Consider the following 20,492-nt stretch of genomic DNA (forward strand, 5'->3'; position numbering starts at 1 on the left):
TCTTTGTTTCGTTATCCCTCTTTTTGTTATTGTTTTCGGTTGAGTTATTTTCTTCTTGTAATTTCTTTGTATTTCGTTATAGGTCTCTCTTTTGTATTACTTTTTGACACACTATGCGAACTTCACTTGGCTTGTCTGTCGACTTTTGGCACCAGTTTCGAAATACCATTTCCGGAGGTTTTAGCGATCTTCGTGTTCTCTTTATGGTATAGAGGTTTGGGAAGCACTGTATAACAGGGACAATTCCCCGAAATAATCGAGATTAGAAAGAGGTATCTTTATTGTCACATCATTGCGATCGTCTAAATTCATCAGCTTCTTCGTGGCATGATCACTGCAATCAGAAATAAATTCCAATTAAATCAATGATCATTATTTTATATCTATTTTCCTATCAAAAAGTTTCTTTTTACGCGTAAACAATGATATGATATTAATAAAAAAAATATATATATAAAAATAAAGGTACAAAACTTTTATTAACTATCTATGAAAGAAAAATTATTAAGTAGTTATATCCTACGTGTGGTCAAACCTAACGTATCAATCTCAAATAATGTTTACTTGCGTCTTAAAAAAAAAAAAAAAGAAAGAAGCATGCAAGCAATCGTAAAGACACATCGATTAAAATAATATTAAAACCCCATAAGAGTGATATGTAAAATTTACGCCAGAGGAGAAATAATTTCATGAAAATTCGATCAACGATCATAGTCAACCTCGGCTGATCACACATAGTTCATAACTACTAGGAACACTGCTGCTGCTGCTGCTACTACTGCTGCTGCTGCTGTTACTGTTACTGGTGCTGCTGCTGCTGCTGTTACTACTACTTACTACTATTACTACTATTACTCCTACTACTAATCCTACGTCATAAAAACACGGCTATGATAACTTAATGATCGCGTTTAATCGATTTTCTCGAGTCATCGTGGCCCTTTGGCAGTTTATCGACGAGACCTCATATCGTACCTATACTATAGAAATTAATTTTAATCGCGGCACAGTAATCAAGCTCGGTGTGGGGTCAACAACACTGTGCGGGGTGGATGTGTCACGGATAATAAAAGGGGTGGCGTCACGAGAGAGATAGAGAGAGATAGATAGAGAGAGAGAGAGAGAGAGAGAGAGAGAGAGAAAGAGAGAGAGAGAGAGAGGGTTACTGAACCGCTGCCGGCTCTCCTCGTCTACGTAATACGTCGCGTCATCGCGATAAATCTACGATACCGGAGGTGTGTACGCAAAGCGATAAATCAACGATCATCTCGTACGATCGATTATCAATCGAGGATCTAACTTTGAAAGAAGTTTGTTCTAAGTAAATCTTATATATATATATATATATATATATACATACTCGACCCCTTACAGTTGCATTCAAGTCACGGAAGGCTATAACGGGGTACATCAACAAATCTATCTTAAAGATTATTCGTAAGTTTTTTTTTCTTTTTTTTTGTATGAAACGAAAAAACGAACGAATGGAAATTTGTTGCGTTTTCATTAAAATCGATGGTGAAGTGTGTAAGTTTCAGCGGACACGAGAGAGAAAATCAATCTTATTTGAAAGGTCTTAGAAATGTTCGATTTGATGAATAAATGGCGATGAATGTGTTAATAGGAAAACAGGAGCCCGGATAAACGTGTAGGCGTGGGTAAAAGGAGCTTTCTAAATACTATATCGATTTCGGCGGTGATGCGGTTACCCATCGTCCGCGCTTAAGCATGAATGGCGGGTGCAGGTCGAACTCGGTTCGGCCGAAATATCACGGATGTTTACTCCTTGCCGCTCCCTTCTCGCATTGCAGGGAGCGTCGACTCTCTCTCTCTCTCTCTCTCTCTCTCTTGACTCCCGATATGATTTAATATTCTCGTCGTCACAGCTCCACCTTGTTTGTTATCCTCGTTCACTTTTCACATCGTAATATCTCATCGGCGAATTATTTTCAAGCCTCTTCCAAATGTTTTTCTTTTATAACGGGAGAAAAACAAGAAAAATAGAATTCAAATTGAGAATACGAGAATAAATGGAATGACGTTTATCGAATTTGAAAATAACTAATCACGAAAAGAAGAAGAAGAAGAAGATGATGATGATGATGATGATGACAATGATGATAATGGTGAATAAGGAGAATAAGACGAAGTAGAAAGAAAAAAAGAAAGTTTCCGCGGCTCCGCCTAGTCGCTCGCGTAAACACTGCACCAGACTCGATGCACCAGCCGCTGCATCCGGTACACGATCAACGCCCCGCCGCACCACCCACCTTCGAAAGGAAGGAAACCTCCTTTCTCTCAATTTCGTCCTTTCCTTCCTTCTTTTTTTTCTTCTTCTACCCGCCTTTTTCCTTTCCTTTCCTTAACGCACACTACTTTTCTTTTTAGCACCACTCTATATCACGAAGGTGTTTCTTTCTCCATTTCTCTCTCTCTCTCTTTTTCTTTCTTTCTCTCTATATCTTCCCTTTTTCTCGTCTTTATCCCATTCCCTTTTCTCCCAGTCTCGTTCGAAGAAAAAAAAGGTGACTCACCGTTGGCGAAGTCTTCGCCACGGTAGAAGACCGTCTCGAGCGTATCGAGGCGTCGCGATACCTGGCCCTCCGCTACGTTCCAATAACGGTGCCGAAGAAAGGGAGATGTAGAACGAACGAGAGAAAGGGAGAGAGAGAGAGAAAGACGTGTGTATATGTATATATATACATATACATATACATATACATACACATATATATATACACACACTTATACCTATATATACGGATAAAGAGAAAGAGAGGGAGGGTCAAAGAGACACAGTGAAGAGGCGTAAAAGAGAGAGAGAGAGAGAGATGAGGAGGAGTAGATAGAAAGGAAAGAGGGGAGGGTCAGCGCAACTATGGCGGAGGGGTGTGGGTATCCACCCTTTTCTCGAAGCAAGAAAAGTCTCGTGACACCGAAAGACCCACCGTCGATTGGCGAATGACGATCTCCGAAGTGGTCGATGCCGTCAAAAATCGCCCTCGGTGATTTTCTCTTTGTACGCGGCGCTCCACCGTCGTAAACGTAGTCATGCACACGGTATTTCCGGTGTTTTGCGCCAAATCCTCGCCGACGGCGTAGCCATGGATACTGCAGGATCGGACGGAGAGCCGACTATCCCGTACCCCTCTTGGCCACCCTCACGAATGCGCGTCCCCACGGCCGAAAATGTCAATATCCTCTCTCGCTGCGTCTGCCTTGCGCCCCCTCGCGGCTGCTCTTAGCCCCCCTCCGAGCCCCGCAGCCCCCTTCTTCTCTAGTTCTCTTTCTCTCTCTCTCCCTCCCTCTTTCTTTCTATTTCTCTTCCTCCTCCTCCTCCTCCTCCACCACCAACACCACCACCAACACCACTACCACCTAGGCACCTCACTTCGCACTTCACCCTTTGCCCTTCCTCTCACTCTTTCCCTATCTCTCTACATATCTCTCACTCCGTCCATCCTCACCCTCGTACGAGAACGGCCTGTTTTTGTTGCCGCCCTTCGGAGGCCCCTTCTTTCACCAAGAGCGCCCCGCCCGATCGTTGTTGGATCCTTGCGAAACGACTATTAGCACACGATACGTGAGAGGGATGGAAAAAGAAAGAAAGAGAGAATGGACAAAGAAAAAACAACAACAACAAAAAATAAGAGAGAAAGGAACTAATCACTGACCGGATCTTTCTCTTTGTTTATTTAGTCGGTTTTCTATTTATTGCTTACTAATCCCTTTCTTCCCCCGTTCTTTACACACCAAAAAAATCACTTTAATATCTTCCTTCCTTCCTTCTTTCCGTCCATCCGTTCGTTCGTTCGTTTGTTCGTTCGTTCGTTCGTTCGTTCGTTTTTTTTTCCTCAATCCCTCGTTTCTCCACCGGTGGACACACTTTGCGCAACCCTCTTTATTCGAGGAAAAACTCGAATACTCGCGTCCGATCACCACCGATCTTCTCCGACTTACCGGATAACTTACGCGCGGCTCCGGTCGCCGGCGCAACCGCCACCACCACCTCCGTTCTCCTCCACCTCCACCTTCTCCTCGTTATTGTTGTTGTCGTCTTCGTCGTCGTCGTCGTCGTCGTCGTCGTCGTCGTCGTCGTCGTCGTCGTCGTGGTCGTGGTCGTCGTGGTCGTCGTCGTCGTCGTGATAGTCTTTGTCGTCGTTGTCGTCGTTGTCGTCGTTGTCGTCGTTGTCTTTAGTCGTCGTCGTCGTAGTAGTTGTCGTTGTTATTGTTGTCCTCGTCCTTGTCGTCTACATCGTTGTCGTCGCTGTCACGGCCGTCTTCGTCGTCGGTCTCGTGCTTCCTATAGCGAGGCGTAACCATAGAGATCGGCGATCAATGACGGGCATGCGCTTTATCACGTTTACCTATGATAAAAGGGCGGACCAGCAACGTTTCCGTCTCTTTCTCGTTAGCCCTGCGAGTACGAGTTTATCTTCGCAAATCTTCTTTCTTTCTCTCTCACTCTCTTTTCCCCCCCTCTCTCTCTTTCACTCACTCACTCACTCACTCACTCACTTTTCCAACACCCATCTAACCAACCCCCTCCCCTCCCCCCTCCTGCTCTTGTACCACGAGCCTTCTTCTACCCCTTAAGCGTTAGCCCGACCGGTGCAATCGCGCACACCGTACGAGAGATCGTACGAAGGTGCAACGCGAAAAGGGGCGAATGCTCGCGATACGGGGCAAGGACCGTGCCTGGGATATCGCTTATCGTTACTCCCATCTCGCCGGGAGTTACTCTATATTCCTTTAACCTGACCTCTGCCCTATTTTCTTCTTTCCTTCCTTCCTTCCTTCCTTCCTTTTTTTGCTTTTTTGCTTTTTTTTCGTTTTGCTCTTTCCTTGCCTCCCCTTTTACCTTTTGCTCTCTCTCTCTCTCTCTCTCTCTATTTTTTTTCTTTCTTTTTTACCACTCCCACGGAAAAAAAAAAGAAGGACAAACCCACCCACGTATCATCCACCTACGAAATTAATTTCGTATTACGAAATTGTCCGTAACGATGAATGGAGACGACAAGGGGGAGGGGGCTGATCAAGCTGAGGGATTAAAAAAGAAAAGAAAATATTATATAATTTATTTGATCCGACTTTCCATTATTATCTCACGTTTGAATAATTGATTGTTTGATTGTTCTTGTTTTTCTTTTTTCTCTTTATTTTTTTTTTTTTATTTATTAATTTCGCTAATTGATAATTTTCTTGAATATGCAGGTCTTATGAATAAAATATTTTCCTCGCGCGCGTTTGATAAATTTTATGTAATATACGTAATGCTCTAATTTTATATACTACATGAAAAATGAACTGAATATTTTTTTTTTTCATAACTATTTTTATCACTACAAATGAGTTCCATTTGTCAAACGATCAAATTTATATTCCTTCGTGTCTTCCGATGACGGATTTTCAATTTATCTTCAAATTGGAGATTTTATCTGACTAATGCATCGCCCGCCCTGCACTACCAGCATGAAATTGATATAAATCGGCAATGATATTAATTATTGCGTTAACGATATAATATAACGTTAATATTAGTGTTCATAGCTAATCGTTTGAATATTAATCTTAACTACAATGAAATTATTATAATATAATTACTGTTTTATTGTTAACAAAATAATTTCTTTCTTGTTTGCACTGCTTATCATATTGCAATGATATTTAAAAATAAAAAAAGATCAAATTAATCGATGCTCAAATTAATGCTAACATTTGTATGTGTATTAAAATGTAATAAATTATTTAAATTATATAATTAGTATTTATTTTAAGAAATATAAATCGTTTTATCCGTGGTCCTTGCAGTTCTATTAATAACATTGATGATGCATTTATAACTGCACGCACGTTGCCGCGCAAAGTTTCACAACAGAGCTACCGTGAAAAGCTAACCTCTCTTTTTCATAGGTGTTTTGACTTAAAGTTCATTCCGTAATAACCAATAATGTTAACAAAGAATATATCAAAATTAAGACGGGTGATAAATGATATGCAATTACGATGTCTCTCACAATTGTTACCAAAATACAAAGAAGATGTAGAGAATAAAATGTTAGCATGGCAAGTACATTCTTATGGTGATTTGGATGAATTAAAATTGTCAAATGTAAAAATACCAATAATTACTAAACCAACAGAAGTTTTGATCAAAGTTCAAGCAGCGAGTGTAAATCCCATAGACATTGCAATGATCCGTATGTCAAATCACTATCTTTCATAAACATTTCTTTAAGTTTTATCATATTTCAAATAATTATGTTTCTGCTAGGTGGTTATGGTGCAACATTGTTCAATCTTATGCGCAAAGTTAAAAACTTTGGTAGCTATACATACAATGATATGATTGAATTTCCATTAACATTAGGAAGAGATTTTTCTGGAATTGTAGTATCGAAGGGACATAATGTTGGAGACAAATTAAAATTAGGTGACCAAGTATGGGGTGTAGTTCCAGTCGATAAGCAAGGCTGTCATGCTAATTATGTGGTTCTTGATAGTAGCCTGGTAATGAATATATCTACATGCTCTCTAGACCTATAATATATATACATATAATAAAACATATTTTTAAGTTATAATTATATGATAAATTATATGTATTGTAGACTAATCGATACCCAAAAAATTTATCATACATTGAAGCTGCTAGTATTTTATATGCAGGACTAACTGCATGGTCTGCTTTGTGGATTACTGGTGGTATGTGTTACAAAACATCTATCAATACGAGATTAAATAGAAGGATGCTCGTATTAGGTGGTTCTGGAGGTGTTGGTACTATGGCTATACAACTGTTGAAAACTTGGAATATGCATGTAATATTATGTTATTATATAACTATCACATTCTTGTTCTCTTATTGATAATTGCTCAAAATTTCTTTAGGTAATAACCACCTGTAGCAGCGATGCTGTAAATATGGTTGAGAAATTAGGAGCTGATGTTGTAATAGATTATAAACAACATGATGCTGATGCGCAAATAATTTCCGAAGGACCGTATGTAATTTATTACCATCTAACCTGTAACATTTTTATCAATAGTTATCATCAATTACATATAAATCAATTTTACTCGTAGGTATGATATAATTTTGGATTGTTCCAATCAAGGACCGGATTTAATAAATTCAAAAGGTTACCCATATTATACTTATATAACACTCAATTCCCCGTTATTAAAAAATATCGATCAATTGGGATTGGTAGCTGGAGCTTTTAAAAATCTTGGCGACATATTTAGATATAATATTCCTACATCTAATAACAAAGGTTCAATTAAATGGGGCTTCTTCGTACCATCGGAAACAGGCATGAATATGCTTCACAATTTTGTTGAATGTGGACAGGTATAATTGTATTAGATCATTTTTAATTCTATAGTTAAATATATAAAAATTATATATACAAATAGTTACGTTAAAAAAATGTATTTTACAGATAGTACCAGTTGTTAAACATGTATATCCTTTCCAAGATTTACCGACAGCATATGAAAGAGTAACAGAAGGTCATTTACGAGGTAAATTAGTTATCGATATGAAATAATATTTATTATAACTATTTTTTTTATGTTGTTGCTCTTACATACAAAAAAAAAAAGGAAAAAAAATATATAATTTATTTATAATAAATATTTACCTTTAAATATATACGATCAATGTACACTTGTGTATTTTGCCATTTCATTTGTCATTGTTGTTACATTTCTTTTAAAACCTATTTTATCTTTTACGTCAGAATAACAATCAAATGCAATTTCTGTTGCTTTTTCTGAACCCATTTTTAAAACTTCATCCAAGTATAATTGTTCATTTAATAATCTAGATATCTCTTCTTGAATTGGTTTTAACTTTTCTATTATCACATCTGCTAATAGCAATTTATATCTACAATATTAAAAAGACATTAAAATACAGCTCGAATATTTTTAATTCTCTGTACTATAACAATGTATTAAACCTTATGGGCTAAACATAAGAAACATAAAATATAGCATCAAATATAGTATGCATTAACAGATTAATAAGCAACATTATATAAATAGAAATACCTACTTTCCAGTATTTAAACCTTGTGCATCTTGACAGATCTCTTCAGGTGACTTTCCAGTAAGTAAAGAATGAATAGCAATTAAATTAGAAACACCTGGTCGTGTTTCAGGTTCATAAGTTACTTCAGATGTAAAGTCAGTTAGAGACTTTTTAATTTTTTCTAACAACACTTCTGGTTTATCTATCAAATCTAACCTACTTTTGACATCTTTATCCGATTTGGACATTTTCTTTGTAGGATCTCGTAGTGATTTTATTCTGCAACTATAATCGTCTAAAATTTATGCAATCATTATATATATGTACTTTTTTTTATTTTATTTAAATATATTTAATTATATTAGAGTATACGTACTACAAATAAGAGTCCGTGGTATTGGAAAAGTATCTCCATACTTTTTATTAAAAGAATGCGCTAAATCCTGTGATAATTGTATATGCTGCGCTTGATCTAAGCCGACTGGTACATTCGTTGCTCTAATGCATATGAGAATTTGCTATTTTTTATTTTATATAATTAAAACCTAGATCTATAAAACTTAGAAGAGTATGAACAAAGATATTATTCATACCTGTAAAGTAAAATATCAGCAGCTTGTAAAACAGGATAGATATATATTCCTAAAGGAATGTTCTGCAAACTTTCACTTTTTTCTTTGAACTGCGGCAAATGTCCAAGCCTAGCCATAGTGGTGATGCAGCCAAGTATCCAACACAACTCTGCGTGCATGGGAACACTAGATTGTTGAAATAATATACTTTTCTGTGGATCTATCCCACATGCCAATAGCGTAGCTGTTATTTTGAAAATATTATCTCTCAATACTTTAGGATTCTATAAAATAAATATAATATATACAAATTGTTGATATTAAAAATAATTTATACAAACACATATAAAAATACTGTATCATTTACAAATATTACAAATATTTTAAATCCCTTACATGAGATAATGTAATAGAATGCATGTCTGCAATACTCCATATAACCATTTTTTCAGAATTTTGTAATTCAACCCATTTTTGTATTGCACCTAAATAATTTCCTAAATGAACATTACCGGTAGGTTGAATCCCAGAAAATATTCTTCTAGGATATTCAGTGTTTGCTAACTACAATAGCAACAAATATAAAAATGTAAAAATATTAAACAACTAATTATTAAACAAATAAGAAAATAACCTTTAAATTCATTCAACCTTTAAATTTATACCTTTTGACTAAATGATCTTATAGATTGTGCACTATGATAAATATTAATGTTCCAATTATGGGATACGAAAACACCACCACATTTAACAATTTTAATCATCTTTTGTAATTAAAAATGACTTGGAAATGTTTATTAAACATTAATTTATATAATCCGTAACCACAAACAATGCATTTGAGTTTCCCGCAAATGAATAAATTAACGAAAGATAGGTAAAATAAACCTTAAATTTCGTCAAACATTTTATAAGCACAGTTTGTATTTTTGCTGTTAATGCACCTGTTATATCGACAGATAAAAGAGAGGCGTCAATTTTAAATATAGAATAATATTAAAATTTCTATATTTGTTAATATTCTTACATAAAAACGTACATGTATTAATTAACTGAATGTACAATTATTTAAAAGTAGTTTATCTATAAAAATTATAAATTAGATAAATAAAAATGAGAAATATAAAAAGAAAAGAATATTAATAAAATCTGTGATTTAAAATATAATCAAATTCAAGGAGCATTCGCGGTAGGTATTCTACGCATGCGTAATAGAACGAAATCAAATAGGAACTTAAGTTAAAGAACAGTGTATATTGAACTTGTGTTGAGTAGAACATAACTATTCTGACTATCTATCTATATCGGTGTAGTCGTGCTGAACACGTTGTAAAGTGTGGTTGTTAAGATATCTTGTAATTAATACTTTTTATCACTAATTATCATTAATTTACATAGTATCAATAATATAGTGTAATATATGATATAATTTTAAGAAAATCACAAGTAGTATTATATTAAATTTTATAAGTATATATCGTGTAGTGACACATAAAGATAGTAAATTAATCTATTACTGTCCTGAATTAATATAAATAAATTTCGATATCTTATCTGTGAAATATTATTAAAGATATAAAATATAATTTATATTATATTTTGATCAAGTTGAAATCGTTTGGAACGTAAAATAAGCAGGAAGATAAATCGAAAGATAAAAGGCAAAAAATCATAAATTGAATGGCATTATGGAAAATCCGCATAAAAAAATGATGACGGTATGTAATATGATAAAAAGATATCTTATCAAAAAATAAGATAAGTATTGTACCTTATTAAATTAATACAAATTATAAAGTTTTATCAAAATTAGATAAGATAACAAATTACTAATTCAAATAATATTTTTTTATTTTGTATTTTATATTTTTTAGTCATGTACCAATGTATCAGAACAGGCACATCATGTATCAAGAACAAAACGTGGTCAAGCGATAGGTCATGTAAGAGGTTTCCGTGGTTGTACAGTATGGTTGACTGGTCTATCAGGTGCAGGAAAGACTTCGATAGCTTTTCAAGTAGAAGCGATATTGGTCGATCACGGAATTGCTGCTTATGGACTCGATGGAGATAATGTCAGGAGTGGTTTGAATTGCAATCTTGGTTTTAGTAAAGAGGATAGAAAAGAGAATATAAGAAGAGTTGCGGAAGTAGCAAAATTATTTGCAGACAGTGGACAAATTTGTTTATGTAGTTTTGTATCACCATTTGAAGAGGATAGACAAATGGCAAGAGAAATACACAAAGCCTCGGATCTTCCTTTCTTCGAAGTATTTGTTGATACTCCACTTAATGTTTGCGAAGCTAGAGATACTAAAGGATTATATAAAAAAGCACGGCAAGGTGCTATTAAAGGTTTTACTGGTATAGATCAAATGTACGAGAGACCTATTAATCCTGACTTAGTGGTAACTACAGAAAACTGTACCTTAGAAGAATCAGCTGCAACGGTGATCGATCTTCTGGAAAAACAGTGTATCATACCAGTATTACCAAAACCTACTGCACCTATAAGAGAACTCTTTGTTCCAGAATCCAGAATTGCTTCTGCCAAAGCAGAAGCAGATACTCTGCAGAGTATAGAAATAACAAAAGTTGATATGCAATGGCTTCAAATTTTAGCAGAAGGCTGGGCTTTACCACTTACTGGTTTCATGAGAGAAAGCCAATACCTACAGGTATATAACAATTCTTCTGTATATATATGTATGTATATATATTTATGCTTCTATAGAAAGCTGATACATAATATCTCGATAAAAAATAAAATAAGTATTACTTCTTCTTCTTCTGTATTCTCTTAACACGATTGAAGGCTTTAAGGGAAATGTTTTTAGACGCAACATTTGAAATGTCTACTAGAGGGTGGAAAAGAAGTAAATCAATCTGTTCCTATAGTTCTTGCTATAAGTACTGCTGATAAAATTCGTTTGGAGGGACATTCGGCGATAACACTTAAACATAAAAACAAAGCTTTGGCAATATTACGAAGACCGGAATTTTATTTTCATAGAAAAGAAGAAAGATGTGGATGGCAATTTGGAACTAACAACTTAGCTCATCCATATGTTAAAATGATTTATGAATCAGGAGATTGGTTGGTAGGTGGGGATATCGAAGTTTTAGAAAGGATTAAATGGCATGATGGTCTTGATATATACAGATTAACACCCAACGAAATTCGAGCTAAATGTAGAAAAATGAAAGCTGATGCAGTATTCGCATTTCAACTTAGAAATCCTATACATAACGGTCATGCCTTACTTATGCAGGTATATTATTTATTTTACATTTGAGATTTATCTTTTATAATACATTGAATTATAATAATATGGAATATTTTATTAATAGGATACGAGAAAACGTTTACTCGAGGAGCGAGGTTTTAAAAATCCTATATTATTATTACACCCGTTAGGAGGTTGGACGAAAGAAGACGATGTACCTTTACATACAAGAATTATGCAACATAAGGCTATTTTAGAAGAGGGTATACTCGATCCTAATTCTACTTTGTTAGCTATTTTTCCAAGTCCTATGATGTATGCTGGTCCTGTCGAAGTAAGAGAATATTTGTATTATTGATATTCTTTACAAAATGTATATATATTTAATTATAAAATTTGTTATTAAGGTACAATGGCATGCTAAAGCCAGATTGAATGCAGGTGCTAACTTTTACATTGTGGGTAGAGATCCAGCTGGTATACCACATCCGAATAAAAAAGCTACACCCGATGGTAATCTCTATGATCCAACTCACGGTGCCAGAGTTCTTTCAATAGCACGAGGATTACAAAGCTTAGAAATCATTCCATTTAAAGTTGCCGCTTACGATAAGAAAAATAAGAAAATGTCCTTCTTCAATTCAGAAAGGAAACAAGATTTTGATTTTATATCAGGAACTAGAATGCGTGGTAAGAAATATTTTCTTCTTAATAATAATAACAACAACAATAATAATATATACCTATCTATACTTATTATTTTTAAAAAAGATCACATTAAAAATACATTATTATTATAGATTTAGCCAAAGCAGGGAAATGTCCACCTGACGGTTTTATGTCTCCAAAAGCATGGAGCATTCTCGCACAATATTATCAAAGTGGTAATAAAAATTAATTTAAATTAATTTAGAATTAGATATCATTTTATAGTAGTCTATTATTTAGACCACTAATAATACAGTGCAATTATTCTATTAAAGTATTACAATGATTAACACATGTATTACAATTCTATATACAAAGAGTAAGAGCAAAGAAGAAATATGCTTTTGATTACATGTTTGTACATGTACGTTTATAAATTTTCCTCTTGTACAGCATAATATCGGGGATTCATTCCTTCGTTAGATAGGTTGATACTTGCAATGATTCCACAATGTGTAAGTAAATTTTATTTTTTACCTACAGAGAAACTGACGATATTTTCTATATATAATATATATTTTACATATGTATATTTATCAATGAAGAAAAAAAACATGTGAAATATATTTCGTAATAGTAAAAAATATTTCGAATGTTGATAATATACATAGGCATTAATAGTATATAAGGTACAAATTATAGCTACAAAATACTTATTAAAGAGAAGTAAATTTATATTAAATTATGTACAAATGAATAATTCAATGTATACAATTACTAAATAATAAACATATTATGTGCACACAATATATTTTTAGCTTTTCAAAGGCTGTTAAAATAACAAAATAATAACAAAAAACTTTAAATATTGAAAATATTTTTTTTATTACCTCGTTAACTTACACAGACAAGATTTTAAAATAAAAAATGAAAAAATATGATAAGATAAATAACGAAATTTATTAGTATATCTTATTTGTTGCATTAACACATAATTGAATCAATACTGCTCTTGTTCTTTTTCTAAGAAATAAATCGAAATAATAAATGTGTAGGACAAAAGATAAAAAACAAATTATTAAAATGTTAATATCGTAACAGGCAAAGAATATTAATCATAACTGTGTCAGATATTGTGATAAACGATTTAGTATATTTGTATAATAAAATACACAAATATGTAATTCTTTTATTTTCTTTTATGAAATTATATCTATAAAACACATTGCAAAAAAATTTTCAAATGTTTTTTCTACAGTATAATCATTATATATAAAGAAATCAACATAGATAATTCAAATAAATTGTACCACTTATCTAGAAGCAATAATATTAATGGGAAAATCTTGGTTTTTATAACATAATTACAAAGTAATCTTTTATAAACTCGTACCTTTTATCTTTTACTCTAATTATATATTTAAAATATATGCTATCTATATCAAAGGATTTATTATGTCTTCCTTGCAAAGCTATTGTGTTTACAAATATGTTGTTGTTGTTATATTTTCTTTTTAAAGATATTCCTATATATTCCACAATAACTTCTTTTAATGAAATAAGCAAGTTTGATAAATGGACATGGTGTCTCAAATATACAAATATATGCTCAGTGATATACTGTCTATCTTACAAATAAATGAATATCTAACATTGCATTAATATTTAACATTCTTATATATCTTCTTCTTATTATTTTTTTTTCTTTCTTCTCTTTAGATTTGTACATAGTATCCTTATAGCAGTAATAATTATTGATTCTATTTTAATTTAAAGTATTTATTTTTTTTTCTTTCTTTCTTTTCACGTTTCATTTATTTCCTTACAATTTGCAGATTGTATAAACTTGTGTTTAAATGTGTATCGTATAAACACGAAGCTATTATTTTATAATATTTTACAATTTTAACATAATCTTATACCTATGATCTTAAAAAAACTACTACTTTAGCAGCGAATAATCGTTCTTTATGTTACCAAATATGCAAATATCATACTCTCTTTTCATGTAATCGTTATTCGAAGAATCACATTAATACAGAAAACACTCTGAATTTATTTTACAGGAATGTGACTACTTCAGATAAAAGAGCATTGTATAATTTTATCTCGAGTCACAAAATATTGATTTTGCAAGTATCATTTTTTCGTAGAGTTAGAAATAATCTACTTATTAGTTTTAATTGTTATACATTATTGATGCTGTTGCTAAATTGACTTCCGTATTTGTGTCAGATAAATCAGGCAAAGATAGCATAACAGGAATAACTTGAATTTTTCCATTGTCATCTTGTTGTTGCAAATGTACTACAGTTCCACTCTGTAAAATCTCGTTAGTCATCATTTCGTTTGCCATTATTTCTGCTGTCTCAATGTTGTCTGCAGTTACTTCTTCCGTGTATACAGTGGTGTCTTCCATGTTCATAATAACTTCGGCAGCTTCAGAAGCTTCTCTCGATGTTTCTTCATAATCCTACAATATAAATAAGAAATTAATTAACAAGTTTTTATTTATACATATTGTAAATTTACATTGTTCATATACCTGTTCATAGACTTGCTCATATTCTTCTGCAATTTCAGGTTCTTCAAATTTAACGATTTCTTCTTTGATAAATTTTGTTTCAAACGGTTGACACGTTTGTTCCTCGTATTGGTTTTCTGTAAGCTGCGAATCTACATGCGTTAATTCTTCTTGTTCTTGTTCAGAACCAGAAGTTTCTCCTTGAACTTTAGAATGCTTAATATTTCTGCCAGGTACTATTCGTTTAAATCCAGATCCTCCTAAACTTTCATGACGCCTTTCATGTTTATTCTTATCACCCAAATATTTAAAACGTTGTGTACAAACACTACACGAATAAGGTCGTTCATTTGTATGAGTTCTTTCATGACAAACAAGTGCGCTTACTTGTTTACACCTCCATGGACAGAATCTACATTGTAAAGGTCTTTCATCGCTATGTCTGTTTTGATGATGCTTGATTAGTTGTATCTTAGTCTTTAAATTAAATCCACATATTTCACATGTATATGGTCTTTCTTCAGAATGAGATATCATATGAGTTTTTAACCTAAGCTGATTTACAAATCGTTTTGGACAATGAGGACATGCTAATGTGCCTTCCAGCCTATTATGAAGTACCATCATATGATGCCTCAATCTAACTTCAGAAGTAAATGTCATGTCGCAATCCAAACACTTCATAGGGTCTTTCTCCATATGAGTATTTTTAATATGTGTTCTTAAAATCATTTCTGTTTTGAAAGTTTTATTGCAATGGTAACAAGAAACTCTTTTTTCTTGTGCGCCATCTACACTTTCTTTTACAATGCCAGGAAGTGATTCGTTATGTATATGAGACATATGCCATTCTAATGATCTTGCTGAAATCATAGATCTATTGCATATATGACATGTATATTGCCTTCCATCTTTGTGTACGCGATTTCTATGTATAACTAGTGTAGAATGATTTGGGAATTTCTCACCACATACTTGACATGAGCATTCTTTTAATCCTCTGCTATCAGATTTTTCATGAACTCTCATGTGAAGTCTTAATCCATCCCTCCTATTAAATCCAACACCGCAAGTATCACAGCGATATTGTCGTTGATCTTCATGTATTCTTACATGTTGTTTTAATGTTGAACTATTTTTAAACATCTTATCACAATGTGGACATTGTATAGTATAGGCTTTATGAGTATACATATGTTTAGAAAGACTATAAAATGGTACTAATTTATGACAGACTGGACATTCTCTTTTGTTCCCTACAGGTTGGTGTTTGCGAATACGATGATGTCTCAGACTGGCAGGATTTTTAAAGTCTGCCCCACAATCTTCACACAAATAAGCTCTCAACGTTGTGTGGACTGATTTTAAATGAAAACTCAACTTTTGTTTGAACGCAAATTTTTTCGGACATTTAGTACATTGAAAAATTTTTTCCCAGTTCATATGTTGCGTTTTAACATGTTGATCGAGGGTCCCCTGATGTTTGAATTTTTCACCACAAAACTCGCACAATTGGCCAAACATATTATCACAATGTTTCTGTTCATGCTGCCTCTTTTTGCCTTTCGAATCTAATATTATATCACAATATTTACATAATAATTTTTTATAACACATTACATTATGATTTTTTTTTGCTTTGTTTGTAGGAAATTCCTCCATGCAATCTTCGCAGTAATGCATTATTTTAAAATCGTGCATTTTTATATGATCCTCAAGTACTTCTTTAGAAGAAAATGTTTCAGGACAATAATCACACTCTAAATAATTTTCCTCTGGTATATAATCTGCTGGTGTTGTTTCATCGATCAAGTCGGGTAAACTTTTTTGAAGAGACGTGTTATTTCTATCTTCGTAAAGGGAAATGATGTCTTCATCTTTTAATCTGGTAATAACTATTTTTCTTTGCTTTAAATAATCTTGAAATTCTAGTAAGTTTTTTTCTTTCTCTCCTAGAATTCGTGATAATTTTTCCATGTTTCCCTCAGTGTAAGACTGATCAAGTTCTTTTTGTAAGTATTCTTTCTTTTTTTTCGCCTCTTCCCATTTTAATTTAAGTTTAGCTAAACGTGATAAGTACTCTTCTGTGTTCTCATATGCCTTCTCTGAAACTGACTGATCCTGTTGAAAATCTGAAACATCTGAAACATTCTCTTCTCTTATAATAACACTATTCATAGTACTACTATCAACGTCAGATTCTACCTTTAAATTGGAATTACTTTCTTCGTATATATGCGCTTTTTGATCGTCAGAACTTTCTACTCGTTTAACAAATCGATTCTGAGTATCTTCGTTTTTAGTTGGTAAATTTGGTTGACTACCTAGAATTTTATCACGTTTTTTCTTATATTCTTCTATTTGCTCTTCTATTATCTGTTCTCTCTTATCCAACTTCTTAGTACGTTCTGTAAATAAATTCTTTTCTTTTGTCGCTAAAGCTTCATATCTCTTCAAAATTTTACCAACTGGTTTTAAATCAAATGATTTCCTTTTACTCATATTTTTCTCGTCCTTTTTTTCAAGCGGTTTATCCATTTTTTTAACCTTTACTAATAATATTTCATTCGGTTTAGAACCTTTCACAGTGACGTACATAATTCCATCTTCTTGGGTATCGTTAATGTTTAAAGGGTTTTGCATATCTAATTTTGGAATTTTCGAATCTTTCGGATATTCAGAAATATCAGATATAGTAGAACATTTGGACTCATCATTATTTCCTAAATTATCCTTTTTTGTTTGCTGCAAAAGCCTGCGCTTTAATATATTTGGTTGTTTTGGAGTATCTTTCCCAAATTCATTATTTTTTATATCAATCTTCTGATTAATTTGAAATTTGGAATTTAAATTATCTTGTGGAGTATCTAATTTAACATAAGCTTTTAATGCCGTATCATATTTATATACAGTTTGATTAGAATCTTGATTTGCATCATCTTGATTTGCATCATCTTGATTCTGCATTAAATTACTACCCGACAAATTTTGTAACAGAAAAGATTGATTATTTGCTTTACTTATATTATCCTTTTTAGACGTATTTCGTCTTCTATCCGTGTGACTACTTTCAATTTCATCATCAGATTCTGCAGCATCTGAACTATCGGGTTGAAATGGTGGATCATCTGGATCGAATTCTTCGATAGATTCATTATCATCGCTTTGATGTTGATTTACAACATCTTCAAAAATTTCAGGCTCAATTGTACATGTTACATCAGAATTATTTTTTGCCTCTCTTTCCGGAGGTGGTGATTTCACATCTTTTAAAGAATAAATAGCAGATATTTTTGGAACAAATTCATCATTGTCGGTGCTTGTTGATATGGGCACCATAGAGGAATCATCAATTTCTTCTACCAGCTTTTGACTGTTAGTTAGAGATTGTATTTTATCTGCTTCTATGTTACGTACGACTGTGTCGGTTATTGTAACATAAAGGGATTTTAACTTAATTTCAGCTTTTTTAATTTGCATATAAAACTTATAACTCATTTTCAAATCGCAAATACAATCCATACACATTTGAGTAGATAAACTGTCGTGAGAATTTATTTCTTCTAAATGTTTGATCTGTTGACTTAGCCTCATTTGAATACCTTTTTCACTGAAGATATCGACCAAAGGAAACTTCAAACCAGCACAGGTTCGACAGTACTTTTTTAATTCTTGCTTAGTATTTTCAAACATTTGAATTTTGTCTGATTCTAATGATTTATTTTGCAAAGAAATTTTAGTTAATTCCTTCAAACTATTTACATCATGAGCCAATAGCTTTACACGAGGTGTTATTTTTTTTAACTCATTTATATCCTTAACTTGTCCACCTAAGGTATCTTTATTTACTGTCAAACAAGATACCTTCATAGGTTTCAAAACGGTTTTTAATAAATTATTTTCCAACATATCTTTCTGAGGACTGGTATTCATATAATTATGATTTTCTGTCATTAATTCTCCATAATCGTGATCTCTGTTAAGCTTAGTTGAATTCTGCATATTTATAGCTAATATTTATTTCATTTTAAAATAACATCTGCAGTTGAAATAATAATATTCTTTATAAATGAACTGCAACACTTTAATGCATATCTGCATTGGGATAATAATCTGAAATCATCAAATAATAAATATAAATATTTATAAATGTAAAAAAAATTTATTTACAAAATATAGATAATAAATCAAAAATATATATAATATTAAATTCGTATATTATACTGCTTGGAACCAATTTAAAAAACATAAACCTTAAACACTCGAATAATAAAATACTTCATAACAAATTATTTATGAAGTATTTTAAATTGTATATATTATTAAACATAACAATTTATAATTATTTTTAATAACTCTATTGTATTGTTGTCAAGTACTGTATTGATACCAATTAAAGACTAAAATGAAAAAATATTAAACATACAATATCATCTAACTGTATGTTTGATGACGACTTTTACAAGTTCTCCCATTGCTAATTTTCAATTATATGACATCTCAAATAATTATTTCTAATAATTCTAAGTGCTTCCTGCAAATCAGTTATTTTTATTCATAATGTGATCATTCATTTATTCATAGTATAATACTATTGCATTAAAAGACAAATAAATGTTTTTAATTCATTTCAATGTCAAACGTTGAAAATTCTTAAATTTCATTCAAATCGTTTAGAGGTTAAGAAATAGTTAGAAGTTTCCTATTAGAAAATTATATTCATAAGTACTTTTATATTTACAAGAGGATGTTATACCAGTTTCAAATTATAAGTTTCTCCTCTTGATACACGATCTTACGAAAAGTAACAAGCGTTATTCGAAAGTTTTTCCAATTTCTCACTACCATAACTTCTTCTTGACGATATCCAGATGGCGCGTATTAATGGCGCCTCTACGTTTATTATTTTCAAGATATCATTGGCATTCTACACTTCCAAAATTCATGCCTGGCTTTGAATATTTTTCGTACTATTTTAGCTTTGTTAATTGACCGTCTTTGGTGCATTAAACCACCGGTGAAAATACTCGGAAAATGTGTTGAAGATGGATTTATGAATTTCTCATACATTCACTATCCGTAAAGGCCAACTGCTGCCACGTTTGACTTTCGTCTTACTAAAAATCTTTTCTCGATTATGGTATGACGTCGTTAGATTTAAGATGGCGACGTCGCGACTATATTGGGAAATCATGAAAATTCCAAATTAAAAAATCATTTTCAACGCTTTCGACAATTCGACATTAAAAAGAACAAGCAAAAAAATACAAGCCAATTACAGGGTATATAGTAACGAGCAGGAAAAATATTTTACTCCTATTACAAAACATCGATTAATATATCATCTAAATATAATAATAATAATAAAAAAGTCCTAAGCTCGTGACGTAATTTTTAAATTAATCGAGTGAGTATACAGCTTAATGATATCAGCCAATACGCGTTAAGCGTTGTAAATATTTTTAGGGTACGATCAACCATAT

At 32.5% G+C, this 20,492-nt stretch overlaps 4 protein-coding genes and 1 long non-coding RNA gene across 10 annotated transcripts; 2 read left to right on the top strand and 3 right to left on the bottom strand.

The window, feature by feature from the left end:
* Positions 1–52: 52 nt before the first annotated feature.
* On the bottom strand, positions 53–4,071 carry LOC122514233. 2 transcript variants are annotated; one of them, XR_006303008.1, is made up of 3 exons: positions 3,675–4,071; positions 2,949–3,566; positions 53–334 (listed from the first exon to the last, which is right to left on the bottom strand). It is a non-coding gene; the product is annotated as an uncharacterized LOC122514233 (long non-coding RNA). The 2 variants fall into 2 exon arrangements; XR_006303007.1 differs by lacking the exon at positions 3,675–4,071 and having other exon boundaries at positions 2,949–3,616.
* Positions 4,072–6,040: 1,969 nt separating this feature from the next.
* LOC122514236 (reticulon-4-interacting protein 1, mitochondrial) lies at positions 6,041–7,700 on the top strand. Its single transcript, XM_043630927.1, has 6 exons — positions 6,041–6,200; positions 6,275–6,510; positions 6,612–6,821; positions 6,892–7,004; positions 7,087–7,354; positions 7,446–7,700. Exons 1-6 carry the CDS (start codon positions 6,056–6,058, stop codon positions 7,551–7,553), a joined length of 1,080 nt encoding a protein of 359 aa, XP_043486862.1. The 5' UTR covers positions 6,041–6,055; the 3' UTR covers positions 7,554–7,700.
* On the bottom strand, positions 6,801–9,559 carry LOC122514237 (tryptophan--tRNA ligase, mitochondrial). 4 transcript variants are annotated; one of them, XM_043630928.1, is made up of 7 exons: positions 9,276–9,559; positions 9,007–9,174; positions 8,632–8,894; positions 8,415–8,536; positions 8,063–8,333; positions 7,647–7,894; positions 6,801–7,028 (listed from the first exon to the last, which is right to left on the bottom strand). In XM_043630928.1, exons 1-6 carry the CDS (start codon positions 9,372–9,374, stop codon positions 7,663–7,665), a joined length of 1,155 nt encoding a protein of 384 aa, XP_043486863.1. In that variant the 5' UTR covers positions 9,375–9,559; the 3' UTR covers positions 6,801–7,028; positions 7,647–7,662. The 4 variants fall into 4 exon arrangements, with proteins under 4 accessions (XP_043486863.1, XP_043486867.1, XP_043486866.1 ...); XM_043630932.1 differs by having other exon boundaries at positions 9,245–9,335; XM_043630931.1 differs by lacking the exon at positions 6,801–7,028 and adding an exon at positions 7,420–7,473.
* A 344-nt stretch (positions 9,560–9,903) lies between these two features.
* LOC122514238 (bifunctional 3'-phosphoadenosine 5'-phosphosulfate synthase-like) lies at positions 9,904–12,878 on the top strand. Its single transcript, XM_043630933.1, has 6 exons — positions 9,904–10,328; positions 10,485–11,288; positions 11,448–11,882; positions 11,962–12,171; positions 12,245–12,527; positions 12,638–12,878. Exons 1-6 carry the CDS (start codon positions 10,299–10,301, stop codon positions 12,733–12,735), a joined length of 1,860 nt encoding a protein of 619 aa, XP_043486868.1. The 5' UTR covers positions 9,904–10,298; the 3' UTR covers positions 12,736–12,878.
* A 1,037-nt stretch (positions 12,879–13,915) lies between these two features.
* LOC122514239 lies at positions 13,916–20,381 on the bottom strand. 2 transcript variants are annotated; one of them, XM_043630934.1, is made up of 3 exons: positions 19,766–20,381; positions 15,031–19,122; positions 13,916–14,958 (listed from the first exon to the last, which is right to left on the bottom strand). In XM_043630934.1, the coding sequence occupies exons 2-3, from the start codon at positions 19,009–19,011 to the stop codon at positions 14,665–14,667; spliced, it is 4,275 nt and encodes a 1,424-aa protein (XP_043486869.1). In that variant the 5' UTR covers positions 19,012–19,122; positions 19,766–20,381; the 3' UTR covers positions 13,916–14,664. The 2 variants fall into 2 exon arrangements, with proteins under 2 accessions (XP_043486869.1, XP_043486870.1); XM_043630935.1 differs by lacking the exon at positions 19,766–20,381 and adding an exon at positions 19,436–19,515.
* Positions 20,382–20,492: the final 111 nt, after the last annotated feature.

Source organism: Polistes fuscatus, unplaced genomic scaffold (assembly GCF_010416935.1).
Source record: "Polistes fuscatus isolate 324 unplaced genomic scaffold, CU_Pfus_HIC Scaffold14, whole genome shotgun sequence".
NCBI classification, from domain to species: Eukaryota; Metazoa; Arthropoda; class Insecta; order Hymenoptera; family Vespidae; genus Polistes; species Polistes fuscatus.

What these genes read in the sequence shown, in the direction of transcription:
- LOC122514236 (XM_043630927.1), top strand. Translation starts at nt 6,056, where the DNA reads ATGTTAGCATGGCAAGTACATTCTTATGGTGATTTGGATGAATTAAAA. An exon ending in CATAGACATTGCAATGATCC is followed by an intron (nt 6,201 to 6,274) that starts GTATGTCAAATC and finishes TGTTTCTGCTAG; the next exon opens with GTGGTTATGGTGCAACATTG. An exon ending in TGAAAACTTGGAATATGCAT is followed by an intron (nt 6,822 to 6,891) that starts GTAATATTATGT and finishes AAATTTCTTTAG; the next exon opens with GTAATAACCACCTGTAGCAG.
- LOC122514239 (XM_043630934.1), bottom strand. Translation starts at nt 19,011, where the DNA reads ATGCAGAATTCAACTAAGCTTAACAGAGATCACGATTATGGAGAATTA. An exon ending in ATGAGCAAGTCTATGAACAG is followed by an intron (nt 14,959 to 15,030) that starts GTATATGAACAA and finishes TTTATATTGTAG; the next exon opens with GATTATGAAGAAACATCGAG.
- LOC122514237 (XM_043630928.1), bottom strand. Translation starts at nt 9,374, where the DNA reads ATGATTAAAATTGTTAAATGTGGTGGTGTTTTCGTATCCCATAATTGG. An exon ending in TAAGATCATTTAGTCAAAAG is followed by an intron (nt 9,175 to 9,275) that starts GTATAAATTTAA and finishes TTGCTATTGTAG; the next exon opens with TTAGCAAACACTGAATATCC. An exon ending in GCTGATATTTTACTTTACAG is followed by an intron (nt 8,537 to 8,631) that starts GTATGAATAATA and finishes CATATGCATTAG; the next exon opens with AGCAACGAATGTACCAGTCG.
- LOC122514238 (XM_043630933.1), top strand. Translation starts at nt 10,299, where the DNA reads ATGGAAAATCCGCATAAAAAAATGATGACG. An exon ending in GTCATGCCTTACTTATGCAG is followed by an intron (nt 11,883 to 11,961) that starts GTATATTATTTA and finishes TTTTATTAATAG; the next exon opens with GATACGAGAAAACGTTTACT. An exon ending in TGTATGCTGGTCCTGTCGAA is followed by an intron (nt 12,172 to 12,244) that starts GTAAGAGAATAT and finishes TTTGTTATTAAG; the next exon opens with GTACAATGGCATGCTAAAGC.